At 44.7% G+C, this 17097-nt stretch overlaps 1 protein-coding gene across 15 annotated transcripts in view; it reads right to left on the bottom strand.

The window, feature by feature from the left end:
• Positions 1–17097, bottom strand: part of ppfibp1b (PPFIA binding protein 1b) — a 161073-nt gene that overhangs the window by 72248 nt on the left and 71728 nt on the right. For all 15 annotated transcript variants that reach the window (XM_080191385.1, XM_080191384.1, XM_080191387.1 and 12 more), the window contains exon 3: positions 16868–17073. In XM_080191385.1, the coding sequence (XP_080047511.1) occupies positions 16868–17073 (206 nt within the window). The remainder of the gene's footprint in view (positions 1–16867; positions 17074–17097) is intronic.

The following is a 17097-nucleotide window of genomic DNA, read 5'->3' on the forward strand; positions in this document are numbered from 1 at the left end:
TTATGATATATCCACTTTTTTAAAAAAGTTTCATTTTTAACAATAAAACAAAAGGGGAAAAAGCCAGTCACCAGCTTTGTCCCTAAGCAGTAAATAACTTTGTCCCTGACCGCAGTAGCTTATGATAGAACCATGGAAAAGCAATGGCACAGGAAAAGACCATTCAGCCCATCGTATCTGCGCCGGCCTAAAAGAGCAAAGAAGAAACTAGCCGCTCATTTTAATCCTTCTGTCAAGCAGCTGGTCTGCAGGTAATATTTAAAGCGGGTTTGTTGTTTCAGCCTCAAACACCAATCATTTTCTTTTTACTGGTGCCTGTTGGCACTTTATTTCTGATCAAAAAAGGGGTGGGGGGGGAGCAGCACAAACCAGGTCCAAGCTGATAAGACAAGACATTGCATTCCCTCCTGGGCTTGATCTAATGCTTCATCTTAGCTAAAAGGCCCAGATGGCTTTGAAAAATTGCATCAGGTTTAATCTCACTGAATTCCGGATGCCTCCTCGTATCCCCTTTAATCCCTCTACCAATTCTATAGGAGATGTCAGGGGTAAGTTTTTCACTCAGAGGGTGGTGAGTGAGTGGAATTGGCTGCCGTCGTTGGTGGTAGAGGCAAATTCGTTTGGGTCTTTTAAGAGACTTCTGGATGAGTAAATGGGACTTAATAGGATTGAGGGTTATAGGTAAGCCTAGTCGGTAGAGATATGATCGGCGCAAGTTGTGGGCTGAAGGGCCTGTTTGTGCTGTAGTTTTTCTATGATCCTGTAAGCACCTTGAATATACATCTAACTTTACACCAATTAAAGTTACTCCAACTAAAACTACACATACTGATTTGGTCCAACCTATCTGCAGAATTTACAAGGAGTGTGGACTTCTCTATTCCACAATGTCATTGAAAAAGTAGAAGATAGAATTAGAAGGTATGCTGGGCACAGTTTGCAAGAAATTGCCTCGCTTTGGTGCCACCTTGAGAGAGAAAAAGAAAAAAGAGGCAATAAATTAGTTTCAAAAGGAGAATTAAATAGTTACTAACGAGGATTATGAAATGGTGTGGAAGCAAGAGTGTGTTTAGATGAGCTTGCTCATGTGAACCACAGAATCCCAGGAAGGCGATGCTGCAGCAGCATTGTCACCAGACTAGCAGTAATCCAGAAACCCAGGGTAATGCCATGGGGACCCAGGTTCGAATCCCACCATGGCAGATGGTGAAATTTCAATTTTAATTAAAAAAAATCTGGGCAATAGAACCAGCAGACATCTGGTAGCCCGAATGGCTACCTTGTTTTAACATAGCATGATCCCACAGAGATAATTTGCGCAATTATCAGTTTTGCAGCAAAATATCAGAACATATTTAGTTCTAAACACTCGATGTTTATAAGCCACACATTGGAATAACAGGTTCCTGAAGACTGTTATTAGGCCAAATGATTTGTAGTCTTCAATGCAGAAGTGTTTTAGTTGAACCTTGAACAATCTTACAGCATTCAGCCGGAATCGGTATTATACAGCAACGACTTCTAAATTCTCTTAAGCTACCAAAAGTACACGTGTTTTGAGTGTGTGTGCATTAATAAGTCAGCTTAACTCAGCTGGTTGCATCCTCACTTCGAAGTCAAATAGTCATGGCTACCAGTTTATGGATTTCAGCACAAGCTAGGCCAAGGAGGAGGAGTGCTGCATTGTCAGAGGTGTTGCCTTTTGGATAGGATTAAGTGAAAGATCCCAGGACACTATTCTGGGACAAACAGGGGAGCTCACTTAGTGTCATGGTTTATCTTTCTCTCTCAGCCACCAAAAAGAGATGAACTGGTCATTGCTGCTAGAGGGATTGTGTGAACAAAATGGTTAATGCATTTACTTACATAACCACAGTCAGGCTCAGATCAAGGGATAACCCTCCCCCTCCCAAGCCAGCATTATGGGTAGATGATAATGTAGTGGGATTGTCACTGGACTTGTAATCCAGACACCCAGGGCAAGGCCCTGGACACCCAGATCAGAATCCTATCATGACAGATGGTGGAATTATAATCTAATGATGACCACGAAAACATTGTTGATTCTCGTAAAAACCCACCTGGGTCACTAAACCCTTTAGGGAAGGAAATCTGCCATCTCTACCCGGTCTGGTCTACATGTGACTCCAGATCCACAGTAATATGGTTGATTCTTAAATGCATCAGACCACTCAGAGATCTAAAAAGGAATGAAACTGGATGGACTATCTGGTATTGAACTAGACGCCAAAAATGACAACTGCACACTCAGTTCTGTCAACCCTGCTAAGTCACCCTGATTAACATCTGGGGGCTTGTGCCAAAATTGCAAGAGCTAGACTAGTCACAGACTGACAGTCGTACTAAGAATCATAACTTATAGATAATGTCCCAGGCACCACCATCACTTGGTACGTCCTTCCCCACCAGCAGGACAAACTCAGCAGAGATGGTGGCACAGTTGGGAGGGCATTGCCCTGGGCATCCTCAACATCGACTTCAGATTCTATGAGGTCTCATGGAATCAAATAACACATGGGCACGGACTGCCCTCCCTTAGCTGATCAATCAGTTCTCCTCCATGTTGAACATCACTTACAGGAAAAGGGTGGTAAATCACCGATATACTCTGGGTAGGGGACTTCAATGTTCATCACCAAGAGTGGTTTCGTTCTATCGCCATAGACTGAGTTTGCCAAGTCTTAAAGGACATAGCAGCTAGACTGGGTCTGCGGCAGGTGGTGAAAGAACCAAGATCTTAAATCAGATCCAAGCTCTGTAGCCCTGCCAAATCTAGAAGACATTCACTGGAGGTGGCTACTCCACAAATATCCACAGTGATGGAGGAGCCTAACAAATCAATACAAAAAGTATGGCTGAAACATTTGTAACAGTCTTCAGCCACAAATGCCAAATTGGATGATCCATTTCTGCCTCGTCCGGAGGTCCCCAGCATCACAGATGTTAGTCTTCAATCAATTTGATTTAACTCCACAGCATGTCAAGAAACAGCTTATGGCACTGAGTACTGCAAAGGCTATGGGTCCTGAATATTCTGGCACTACTGAATATGTGCTCCAGAACATGTCAAGCTGTGCCAGTACAGCTACAACACTGGCATCAATGCAGCAATATGGAGAATGCCCAATTATGTCCCGTCCATGGAAAGTAGGACAAATTGGTCCCAGCCAATTACATCCCATTAGTCACCTCTCGATCATCCATAAAGTAATGGGAGGGATCATCAACTGTGCCATCAAGTGGTACTTACTTAGTAATAATCTACTCATCCACACTCAGTTTTGGGTCATCCAGCAACTGATCTCATTACAGCCTTGGATTAAACATGGACAAAAGAGCTCTAGAGATGAGGCTAACATCAAAGCAGCATTTGACAAAGTATGGCATCAAGGAGCCCTAGCATAACTGGAGTCAATGGGAATTAGGGGGAAAAAAACTCCGCTGTTAGAATTATGTCTAGCATGAAGGATGGCTGTCAGTCATCATACTTCAATGAATCACTGGCAAGTGGTCCTCAGGGGAGTATCCTAGGCCCAACCATCTTCAGCTGCTTCATCAATGACTTTTCTTTCATCATAAGGTTTTCTTCATCATGGGGATGTTTGCTGATGATTATACAATGGTCAGCACCTTTCACAACTCCTCAGATACTGAAGCTGCCCATGTCCAAATGCAACGTGATGTGGACAATATCCAAACTTGGGATGACAATTAGAAAGCAACATTCGTACCACACAAGTGTCAAACAATGACCATCTTCAACAAGAGATTATCACCCCTTGATACTCAATGACATTAACACTGCGGAATCCCCCATTATCAACATCCTGAGGAGTGCCACTGACCAAACAAGCCAGACAAATGCTGTGGTACAAGAAGTCAGAATCTGGGATCTTGATAAACAGCATCTCCTGACTCCCCAAAGCCTGTCCACCATCTAGAAGGCACAATTCAGGAGTTGAATGGTCACTTGCCTAGATGAGTGCAGCTCCAACACAAGAAACTTGACACTATCCACAACAATGCATTCCACTTGATTGGCAAATATTCATTCCCTCCACCACTGTTGCAGTCACAGTAGTGTGTACCATCTACAAAATGCAATGTAACAATTCACCAAGACAGTACCTTCCAAACCTACAACCACTAACATTTAGAAGTGTTCGGGTATCGGATTAGAAATCCGAAAGTTTATTATGAAGCCAGGCTAGAGTCCAACAATTTTTCTATTTTGACATTGTGAGGATAGGCTGTTTCACCCCAGGCACAACTCTATTGGCAGACGAGGGAACTTTGACCAAAACAAACTTTGACAACACAGTTTAACTATAATAAATGAATTAGCTTAACCTTTAACAATGGAACAATATTTAAATATGGCAAGATATAATTCTTAAGTGCTAACCTATCACTATTAGTTCGAACCAATATTTCTCTCATAGAATTAAACCCCTCTTTAAAATTAGTTAGCAAAACACATGCACATTGTTTTCATTACCATTAACAGTCTTGGAGTTTTCAGAAAGCATTCCTACCGTGAATGATTTGCTCACACTTAAATACCACTTTTCCCTTTGATCATTACATGCCATTCATATCAGTAAATCAGAGTGATGCAACAAAGGTCAAGAGTGTAACCAATCAATTGTAGTGAAAACCAACAAACACATCATAACATTTAATTGTAATGAAACAAAGCCATAAGTACACATCCAAAATAGACTGTTGTGCTCAATTGCTTCCAATTATTCCATCATCATTGCTGAATTGCCTTAACTAGCTCAGTACCATTTCACACTATAGAGTACTTACTCTCAGACATCATCTTCTCTCTGCAGAGAGTTATTTTCCATGTACCTCCTGACTCAAGGTGGCTTGCAATTTCACATTCAGTCGTATAAACCCAGCAGAAAGCAGTTTTACTTCACCATGTGCTGGTTCTACAGACTGCCCAGAGTATGGAGACCCTCAGCTAACTTGGACTCTCCTCACAAAGGGCAATGATTAGCATTTCATATCCATCAACATAATTCAGTTCATTGTGGTGTCTGTTAGAAAAATCCCTACATAAACACACTTCACATTATGTTCTAGACTGGGGATAATCTTCCAAATCTCCAGGCACCTCATATGTCCTTTGGTGTCACAGTAGATAAATTCCTCTCCACACTTGCCACATTTAATCTTTCAATGATACAGCTACTAATTGTCCCTCTCCCACTGCAATTTCCTCTCCACCTTTGGACAGGTGTCCTGAACCCTGGCAACACAGCCATCTAGACTCTTGCTCTCTGCTGCCAAGATCAGCATCACTTTTGCCCCCAGTTACCAATGCAGTCCTTTTGGCTCCCCACGTGAATGGTTTCCTGTACTAAGATGTCATGGCCATTTCAGTCAATCCCTGTTCTCGTTCAAACAAGCCAAAAGTACCTCAAAACTCTTTGGACCACTGCAAAGATTGAAGATCCTGCACGCTGTGTTCCCTTACCTGCCCCACTCACAGTCACACCCTCCTGTAACCCAACTCACCAAATCAGAAGACCCTATCCTAAGCGGTGTGATTGCCTCCCGGTACAAAGCATCCAAGTAACTTTCCCCCTCTCTGATGCAGTGTCTGCAATTCAATGACACTGAGCCAAAGCTCTTCAAACCACAGATAGTTACAGCAGACGTGTTTGCCCTGAGTCTCACTGACATCCAGGAGCTCCCGCATGCCGCAGCCTTAACACAGTATTTGCCCTTCCATCCTTAATGTGTTTAATTAATTATTCACTTTTGCCCCTCCTTCTTTATATATTTTATTCAAGTTACTGCTATTGTATATTATTTTGAACCTGAGGACCAGAATAGACCTTCACCACTTCCAGACACTTACCAAACAGCTAGCTCCTTTCCCGGTAGTAGATTAAGAAGCACTGCCTACAGGATGAAAAATGTAGAAAAAGCAAATGGAAAGAAAAAGAACATCTCCTCCCCAACTCCCAGACACGCACTCAGTTTCAAACCTGCACTCATTTGCCTTAGCTGCACTGAAAAACCTTGAACTTACAGTAAACTGGAGCGAAATAAATGCTATTCAATCAGCTAGCTAATTAACTACTTATCTCTCTCAGCAGAGTGTATTTACCCTGCCTAAGGCTGGAAGAAATAAATAAAGTCTACTTACACAGCGCTCTCCAGTTGCTGCTAATTACAAACTAGACTTCAAGAATAGCACGTTAAGCTCTCCTACTCACCAAACTCCCTGGCACACATTCCGGCCCAAAGCTGCACTGAACTTATGGTACAGTATGGAGTAGCTTCAGCAAAATAGCTTCAAAACCCTAAACACCAGGACGTCTCAGGCTTCCCTGATCGGCCAAAGCTAAGAAGACAGGGACACAATTCAAACTAGTTAAAGACAAATTTCGGACGTCAGAAAGTTCTCGATAAGACCAGTACACACACGAGCAGAAGTAGTCCATTTTTCTTATTGAGTCTGCTCTGCCATTCAAGGACATCAGAACTGATCTGATCAATGAAGCTTTTGATCAATCAGCTTTTTACCATTTATATAGATGATCTGGAGGAGGGAACCGAGTGTAGGGTGTCGAAATTTGCTGATGACACCAAGATTGGGGGAACGGCAAATTGTGCGGAGGGTGTGGAGAGTCTGCAGAAGGATCTAGATAGGCTGGGCGAATGGGCCAGGAAATGGCAAATGGAATTTAATGTTGGCAAGTGTGAGGTGGTCCACTTTGGTAGGAAGAATGGTAGGAAGGACTATTACTTACGGGGCGAAAAACTGCAGCAGGCGACGGTGCAGAGGGACCTCGGGGTCCTTGTGCATGAGTCGCAAAAACCCAGCTTGCAGGTGGTCAGGAAGGCAAATGGGATGCTGGCCTTCATAGCGAGGGGGATTGAATATAAAAGTAGGGAGGTCTTGCTGCAGCTGTATAGGGCATTGGTGAGGCCGCAGCTGGAGTACTGTGTGCAGTTTTGGGCGCCGCACCTGCGCAAAGATATTTTGGCCTTGGAGGGAGTGCAGAGGAGGTTTACTAGGCTGATACCGGAGTTGAGGGGGTTGAGCTATGAGGAGAGGCTGAATAAACTAGGCTTGTACTTGTTAGAGTTTAGAAGAATGAGGGGAGATCTCATTGAGACGTATAAGATGATGAATGGGATGGATAGGATAGAGGTGGACAGACTCTTCCCGCTCAAAAAAGACAGTAGGACTAGGGGGCACAGCCTCAGGATAAAGGGGGGGCGGTTTAGAACGGAGTTGAGGAGGAATTTCTTCACTCAAAGGGTGGTGAATCTCTGGAATTCTCTGCCCGTTGAAGTGGTGGAGGCTGCCTCGCTAAATATTTTTAAGACGCGGGTTGATGGGTTTTTGATAAGAGAGGGGATTAAGGGTTATGGGGAGAGGGCGGGAAGGTGGAACTGAGCCGCGACAGATCAGCCATGATCTTATTGAATGGTGGGGCAGGCTCAAAGGGCTAGATGGCCTACTCCTGCTGCTATTTCTTATGTTCTTATGTTCTTATGAATGATCGCAACTGGGACAGAGTTGTGGAAATAAAATCCTGGAATCATTCACAAAGCATCTGAACACTATAAAGTATAAAACTGTAGATTAAAGCTGGATTAAGATGGCCTGAATGGTTGCTGATACTTTAGAATCACTAGTACATCTAATAATAGATTTCACTGAGCACTGCCTATGCTTTACTGACTTCTACCTGAAAGTGTTTCCTGTCAGTTTTGTCCAATTGCAATGCTAACGAAAGCATTCATAGAATCATATAGTGCAGAAGAGGCCCTTTGGCCCATCGAGTCCGCACCAACATTTTAGAAACACCTGAACTCCCACCTAATCCCATCTGCCAGCACTTGGCCCACAGCCCTGAAGGTTAAGATGTGCCAAGTGCACATCATAACCACTGTGCAACAGTGAATGGCATGGTGGCACATTGGTTAACACTGCTGCCTTACAGTGCCAGGGACCTAGATTCAACTCCTGGCTTGGGTTACTGTCTGTGAGGAGTCTGCACTTTCCCCCCATGTCAGCGGGGATTTCCTCTGGGTGCTCCAGTTTCCTCCCACATTCTGAAAGACGTGCTGGTTAGGTGCACTGGACATGCTAAATTCTCCCTCAACGTATCCAAACAGGTGCCGGAGAGTGACGACTAGGGGATTTTCATAGTAACTTAATTGCAGTATCAATGTAAGCCTATTTGTGAGTAATAAAAAACTTTACTTTTGAAAGGGTGTGAGGCAATTCCCTAGGCAGCGCATTCCAGGCTCTGGGTAAAATAGCTTTTTTTCACATCCTCCCTGAACCTCCTGCCCCTCACCCTGAACCTATGTCCCTCGTGACTGACCCTTCAACTAAGGGGAAACAGCTGCTTCCTTATCCACTCTGAGCACGCCCCGCATAATCTTGTACACCTCAATCAGGTCACCCCTCAGTCTTCCCTGCTCCTACGAAAACAACCCAAACCTATGCAACAGAAGAATATAAAAAGTAGGAGCAGCAGTAGGCCATCTGGCTCCTCGAGTCTGCTACATAAGAACATAAGAAATAGGAGCAGGAGTAGGCCATCTAGCCCTTCGAGCCTGCCCCGCCATTCAACAAGATCAAGACTGATCTGAAGTGGATCAGTTCCACTTTCCCGCTTTCTCCCCATAACCCTTAATTCCCTTGCCTACCAAAAACCTATCTACCCGTGTCTTAAATATATTTAGTGAGGCAGCCTCCACCACTTCAATGAGCAGAGAATGCCAGAGATTCACCACCCTTTGAGTGAAGAAGTTCCTCCTCAACTCCGTTCTAAACTGCCCCCCCCCTTATCTTGAGGCTGTGCCCTCTAGTCCTGCTGTCCTTTCAGAGTGGGAACAATCTCTCTACCTCTACCCTATCCATCCCCTTCATTATCTTATATGTCTCTATAAGATCCCCCCCTCATCCTTCTAAACTCCAACGACTACAAGCCCAGTCTATTCAGCCTCTCTTCATAGTTCAACCCCCTCATCTCCGGTAGCAGCCTAGTGAACATCCTCTGCATTCCTCCCAGGCCAAAATATCCTTGCGCAAGTGCGGTGACCAAAACTGCACACAGTACTCCAGCTGCAGCCTCACCAGTGCCCTGCACAGTTGCAGCAAGACCTCCCTGCTTTTATATTCTATCCCCCTCGCTATAAAGGCCAGCATCCCATTTGCCTTCCTGATCACCTGCAGACTGGGTTTTTGCGACTCATGCACAAGGACCCCCAGGTCCCTCTGCACTGTAGCATGCTGCAGCTTTTCGCCCTTTAAATAGTAAACCTTCCTAATGTTATTCCTGCCAAAGTGGATAACCTCACACTTGCTAACAATGTACTCCATCTGCCAGGTCCTCGCCCATTCGCTTAGCCTATCTAGATCCCTCTGCAGACTTTCCACACCCTCCGCAGACTTTCCACACCCTCCGCACAACGTGCTGTTCCACTTACCTTTGTGTCATCAGCAAATTTAGACACCCTACACTTAGCCCCCTCCACCAGATCATCTATATAAATGGTAAATAGCTGAGGCCCCAGCACCGATCCCTGCGGCACTCCACTAGTCACCAACCGCCAATCAGAATAGCACCCATTGATACCAAGTCTCTGCCTATTAGACAATCAATCCTCTATCCACGCTAACACCTTACCCCCAACTCTATTCCCCCTAACCTTCTGAAGCAACCTTTTGTGCGGCACCTTATCAAACGCCTTTTGAAAATCGAGAAACACCACATCCACCGATTCCCCTCTGTCTACCGCACTAGTCACATCCTCATAGGATTCCAATAAATTTGTCAGACACGACTTCCCCTTAACGAATCCGTGCTGCGTCTGCTCTATCAAACAATTCTTCTCAAGGTGCCTCGCTATTTCTTCTGCGATGACGGATTCAAGCATTTTTCCCACAACAGAAGTTAAACTAACCGGCCTATAATTCCCTGCCTTTTGCCTGCTACCCTTTTTAAACAGCAGCGTAACATTAGCCATTTTCCAATCTTCCGGCACTTCCCCGGAATCCAGCGAGGTTTGGAAAATAATCACTAAGGCATCTACTATCACCTCTGCCATTTCCTTCAGAACCCTGGGACTTGTCCACCATCAGTCCCGCTAGTCGATCAAGCACTACCTCTCTAGTGACAGTAATCGCATTCAGGCCCTCAACTCCTACCATCCTTCTATCTTTAATACCCGGCAAACTATTCGCGTCCTTCTCCGTGAAGACCGAGGCAAAAAACTTATTTAAAGCCTCAGCCATTTCCTCATCCCCCACCACTAAATCCCCCCTCTCATCCTCTAAGGGTCCAACATTCACTCTAGCCAGCCTCCTCCTCTTTATATATTTATAAAAACTCTTACTAACCTTTTTTATATTGAGTGCTAGTTTAGCTTCATAGCCTACCCCTCCTTTCTTTATCATCTTCTTCGTCAATCTTTGTTGATTTTTAAACATCTCCCAATCTTCTACTCGCCCACGACTTTTAGCCACTCTAAACGCATCAGCTTTTAATTTAATACTTTCCTTTATTTCCTTCGATAACCACGGCTGATTATCCCTTCTCCTACGATCCTTCTTTACCATCGGAATAAATTTCTGCTGAGCACCAAAAAAGATCTCCTTAAAGATCCTCCACTGTTCCTCAGCAGTCCTACCGACCAATCTGCGCCCCCAATCCACATTTGCCAATTCCTCTCTCATCCTATCATACTCCCCTCTGTTCAGAGGACACAGGTCCGGGACCCTACTTTCTCATCCTCCATCTGTATCAAAAACTCAACCATACAATGGTCGCTCGTCCCAAGAGGATCCCTCACAACAAGGTCCCTAATTCTACCTGCCTCGTTACATAACACCAGATCTAAGATAGCTCCGTCATTCAATAAGATCATGGCTGATTTTTTTTGTGGACTCAGCTCCACTTATCTGCCCGCTCACCATAACCCTTAATTCCTTTACTGTTCAAAAATTTATCCTTATCTTAAAAATATTCAATGAGGTAGCCTCAACTGCTTCTCTGGGCAAGGAATTCCACAGATTCACAACATAAGAGCATAAGAAATAGGAGCAGGAGTAGGCCATCTAGCCCTTCGAGCCTGCCCCACCATTCAATAAGATCATGGCTAATCTGAAGTGAATCAGTTCCACTTTCTCCCCATTACCCTTAATTCCCCTGTCTACCAGAAACCTATCTACCCGTGACTTAAATATATTTAGCGAGGTAGCCTCCACCACTTCAACGGGCAGAGAATTCCAGAGATTCACCACCCTTTGAGTGAAGAAGTTCCTCCTCAACTCCGATCTAAACTGCCCCCCCCCCCCCCCCCCCATCTTGAGGCTGTGCCCTCTAGTCCTGCTGTCCTTTTTAAGCGGGAAGAATCTCTCTACCTCTACCCTATCCATCCCTTTCATTATCTTATACGTCTCTATAAGATCCCCCCTCATCCTTCTGAACTCTTGAGTACAGACCCAGTCTATTTAGTCTCTCTTCATGGGCCATCCCCCTCATCTCCGGTATCAGCCTAGTGAACCTCCTCTGCACTCCCTCCAAGGCCAACATATCCTTCCACAAGTGCAGCGACCAAAACTGCACACAGTACTCCAGCTGCGGCCTCACCTGTACGCTGTACAGTTGCAGCAACAACCCTTTGTGTGAAGAGGTTCCTCCTCAACTCAGTCCTAAATCTGCTCCCCCTTATTGTGAGGCCATGCCCCCTAGTTCTAGTTTCACCCGCCAGTGGAAACAACTTCCCTGCTTCTATCTTATCTATCCCCTTCATAATCTTATATGTTTCTATAAGATCTCCCCTCATTCTTCTGAATTCCAATGAGTGTAGCCCCAGTCTACTCAGTCTCTCCTCATAAGCCAACCCTCTCATCTCCAGAATAAACCTCGATATCATGCAGTGAGAAATCAGCTGCAGGAACGTTAAGGCACAATGATTAATTTACGGTTCACTCAGTACCATTTGGGTCAAACAGGGTTGCACAATCAGGTTCAAAGGAATTCTTTCAGAGAGGAATGCTGCCCATTTGGAATCCAATACAAACAATGGGAGGCAAATGGTAATCTAATTCAAGGCTCTGCACTAATCTGAAAGGTTTGGTCACGTAACCAACGATCACGAGTTGCCGTCTTGCACAGTACACATACACCCTTCAGGGACTTCCCTGTGTTAACTTTAAAGCATTCACATTGTTCGTAAATGTCCGGGGACACGTACGAAGAAATAAGTTGGGAATCTGTCAACCTCATATGGCATTCAGATGGAACGGGGGTCTGTCGTGAGGGGAGGGGGCATGTAAGATAGAGGATCACTGAATCAGGTCGCATGTAGTCTCCATTTTTAAGTGCACATCCTTGTTTTTGTATCTCTGAAGATTACACCTGGAGGTATACATTTATAACAGGAACCAAATTAATAGAATTGTCTCGTAATAATTCTGACTTCACAGCGATGGTGGCATAACACAGCTGAAAGTTAGGGCTGCGTGTTTTAACTTCCTGTCTTCCTTCTGCTCCCCGTCCCCATCACAGCTTCATTAATTACCTTGCTAGCTTCACTTGTTACTGCAAGCAACTTAATTTTAACGTGCACTGAATACATAACAAAAAAAAAAGCTCCTCACGCTTTGATGTGGTTTGGCCAAATCCATTACGTACATTGGCCAGCAATAGTATGCAATCGCCACAGGATGGCAGTGTCTGATCAGAGTGTCTCCACTGCACGGGAACAATGGAGATAAAAGCAGCCACCAGGACGTGCCATGCTGGGCATTCACTGCCACACATGGAAGGGCATTCGCTTCCACATCTCAGTTACGGATTTGAGCATAATGTAGACTGACAACCTAGTGCCAAAGTGAGTATTGCTGAAGGTGCCATCTTACAGAGAATAGAACTTTATTGTCAATGCAAAAGTAGAAATTTGTATTTGGCTTTAGCTCCACTATAACATAATTATAAGGATGGCACAGCGGTTAGCACTGCTACCTCACAGCGCCAGGGGCCCGGGTTCGATTCCCGGCTTGGGTCACTGTATGGAGTCCGCACGTTCTCCCCACGTCTGTGTGGAATTCCTCTGGGGGCTCTGGTTCCCCCCCCAGTCTGAAAGACGCACTGGTTAGGGTGCATTGGCTGTGCTAAATTCTCCCTCAGTGTACCAAACAGACGCTGGAATGTGGCGGCTAGGGGATTTTCACAGTAACTTCATTGCAGCATTAATGTAAGCCTACTGGTGAGACTAATCAATAAACTTTAATTCTTAACCTTCATACAGTTATGCATATACAATGCATTAGGTTAAGTTGATCTTTCTCTACACTGAGCTATGACTGTAACAGTACGTTCTGCAATCTCTCCTTTGCTATATACAAGAACAAAGAAAATTACAGCACAGGAACAGGCCCTTCAGCCCTCCAAGCCTGTACTGAACATGCTGCCCGGCTGAACTAAAACCCCCTTCCCTTCTGGGAACCATATCCCTCAATTTCCATCTGATTCGTGTATTTGTCCAGGTGCCCTTTAAAATGCACTGTCGTATCTGCTTCCACTACCTCCCTCCGTAGCGAGTTCCAGGCATCCACCACCCTCTATGTAAAAAAAAGTACGGTATGCTTGGTCTGTATAGCGTGTAAGAAACAAAACCTTTCACTGTATACCAATACATGTGATAATAATAAATCAAATCAAGATGTCCTACAGAGATCGAGTGGTTAGAATAGAGCAAACATGAGATTTAAGATGGGTAGCAGGAAAAGAAAGCAGAATGCAAAGCTACCAGAGTTGTGCTTAAAGCTAACCCCGACCAATATTATAGAATAGGTTAGATGGATGGCTGAAAATATCAAATAAGAGCAGGATAAGTGGATTAGGGCTATTCATAGTGATGTCCAAACACCAACACTGAATGTTCTGCCAAACAGCCAGTCTGTTCTCATTTTAGTAAATCAGTAATCACATTATAATTTCTGCTTTAATAGTTCTCAAGTGCCACAGCTAAGTATAATGCCTAAGCAGTTGCCCCAGCTAACTTGGCAGAAATCAGATTTATAATTTACAGCCTTGTTTGTCACCACCCCATCTGACAGTTGATTTATTTAAAGTAAAATACGAGGATGTGAAAGATAGCGTACAAATGCAAGCTTCGTTCTTTCTCTACGCTTCCTCTGATCAGCGAGCAAATAAAAAAGACTTCACAGAACGGACAGCGGCGCACCAAATGATAAATTAAATCAGCAAGGGTGAAATAGATTAGAATTATAAAGCTGAACCACTGGATAGGCCCCACTGGAAAACCAGTTTTGGTGTCCTTATCTGAGGAAGGATGTCCTTGCTAGAGGTAGTACAGCGAAGGTTTATCAGGCTGATTCCTGGGATGGCAGATCTGCCATATGAGGACAGACTAAGTCAGTTAGGATTAAATTCACTGGCGATCAGAAGATTGAAAGGGGATCTCATAGAAACGCACAGAATTCTAACAGGGTTAGACAGGGTAGATTCAGAAAGAACGTTCCCAGTGGTGGGGAAGTCCAGAACTAGGGGTCATAGTTTTGAGGATGAGGGGTAAGCCTTTTAGAACTGGAGACGTGGAGAAATTTCTTTATCCAGAGGGTGATGAATGTGTGGAATTCACTACCACTGCAAGAGTAGTTGAGGCACAAATGCCTGATTCCAAGAAATGTGGGTGGCATGCTGGTTAGCACTGCTGCCTCACAGCGCCAGGGAGCCAGGTTCAATTCCCAGCTTGGGTCACTGTGTGGAGTTTGTATGGGTGTTCTCCCCGCATCTGCATGGGTTTCCTCCGGGTGCTCTGGTTTCCTCCCACTATTTGAAAGACGTGCTGGTTAGGGTGCAATGACCTGAACAGGTGCCGGAGTGTGGCAACTAGCGGAGTATCACATAGAACATACAACACAAACAGGCCCTTCGGTCCACAAGTTGCGCTGATCATATCCATACCTACCAGGCCTATCTATAACCCTCAATCCCATTAAATCCCATGTACTCGTCCAGAAATCTCTAAGAAGACCCCCAACGAGTTCACCACCACCACCGATGGCAGCCGATTCCACTCACTCACCACCCTCTGAGTGAAAAACTTACCCCTGACATCACAATAACTTCATTTCAGCGTAAATTAAAGCCTTACTTGTGACTAGTAAAGAAACTTTGAAATTAGGTATAGCTCTTAGGGCTAAAGGGATCAAGGGATATGAGGGGGGTGAAATTGAATTTGATGATCAGCCCTGATCAAGATGAATGGTGAGGCAGGCTTGAAGGGCTGAATGGCCTACTCCTGCTTCTAGCTTTTAATGTTTCTAAGGCCATTCGTGCTGCAATGTCACGCTGCAACCTAATCAGAGTTGCTGATTGCTGCTGCAAAGATTAACAGTAAAAGCAATAAACCCATCGTCAACTGTAGTTGTGGCACAAACACTCAAGGACCCACCTATGACTCACATCCTCTTGGAACAGGTCACCCAAGGTGAAGCGTGTGTGTGTGTGTGTGTGTGTGTGTGTGTGTGTGTGTGTGTGTGTGTGTACATAAAGTTAGTTCCCATATTTGAAGCTGATGTTTACAGTTGTGACCAGCAGTCGAATTATCTTAACCTGCAGTGACTGCGAGAGCTGTTTACACTTATAAACAAGCTCGAATTTAAAAAAAGCAGCAGCTTAAAAAGCAAAGGAAAAATGCAGCTGCAATGCTCAGGCAAGATCTTCACTGAGGAATCCAGAAGAGGATTGCACTTACTCCCCTTTGTCTCAACAGGTTCAGGATTTAGAAGCTTAAGTGATTATTGAGGTTTTAGAGAGGGGTGGGGTAGGTCCACTGTTGAACCACTGGGGGAGTGTGAAAAGTTGAACATCAAGGAGCAGCAACCCACCAAATACGTTTAAACGTAAAACAAATGAATGCAGTTAATTCCAGGGCTGCTGGGATTGTGAGCTGTTTAACAAAATGGGCCAACCACATCAAAGACCAATCAACATGTAACAACTTTTCACCATTTCGCTATGAATGAGTTGACATATTCAAGAACAGGGATGGAACGGTGGCACAATGGTTAGCACTGCTGCCTCTCAGCGCCAGGAACCTGATTTCAATTCCCGGCTTGAGTCACTGCCTGTGCGGAGTCTGCACGTTCTCCATGTTTGTGTGGCTTTCCTCCAGGTGCTCCAGTTTCCTCCCACACTCCAAAAGGCATGCAGGGCAGATAGACTGACCGTGCTGTTTTGGCCCTTAGTGTCCCAAGATCTGTAGAGGTGGCACAGTGCTGCCTCACAGCACCAGGGACCTGCGTTCGATTTCCAGCTTGGGTCACCATCGGTGCAGATTCTGCATGTTCTCCCCACGTCTGCATGGGTTTCCTCCAGGTGGTTCAGTTTCCCCCCCCACAGTCTGAAAGACGTGCTGGTTAGGGTGCATTGGTCATGTTAAATTCTCCCTCAGTGAACCCGAACAGGTGCCAGAGTATGGTGATTAGAGGATTTTCACTGCAGTGTTAATGTGAGCCTACCTGTGACTAATAAATAAACTTTTTACTTTGAGAACAAATGTTGGCTTTGCCTGCATATCCCAGGAGCAAATTAAACAAAAAGCAGAGAAACTTAAAGAACTGAGGGAAAAAAAAAGTCTGACAACACCAGGTTTAAGTCCAACCGATTTACTCACAAGATATCAAATAAATCGGTTGGACTTAAACCTGGTGTTGTCAGACTTGTTATTGTGTTTACCCCAATCCAACGCCAGCATCTCCACATCATGAAAAAAAAACAAAACAGAACAGGTGAAAGTAGATGATCTATTCCAAGTTGCTCACCAGGTGGCTCTGTAACCATTCGCCTAGAAGTTCTGCAGTAGAATCTGGTATCTGACACCGCAGTCCATCCTTCTCCTCACTCTCCATTAATTCCAGCAGTCCACGGAGATCTTCTACTAGGTGTAATACACGCAGCCCACCGATATATGGGGAGTTTGGTGACTGGCAGTCGAAGAGGCCATTCGTGTAGTCTAAGGTCTTTGAACCTGGTCAAAAAATAATGGAGGAAA

Source organism: Carcharhinus amblyrhynchos, chromosome 6 (genome assembly GCF_965287045.1).
Source record: "Carcharhinus amblyrhynchos chromosome 6, sCarAmb.v2.hapA, whole genome shotgun sequence".
NCBI lineage: Eukaryota > Metazoa > Chordata > Chondrichthyes > Carcharhiniformes > Carcharhinidae > Carcharhinus > Carcharhinus amblyrhynchos.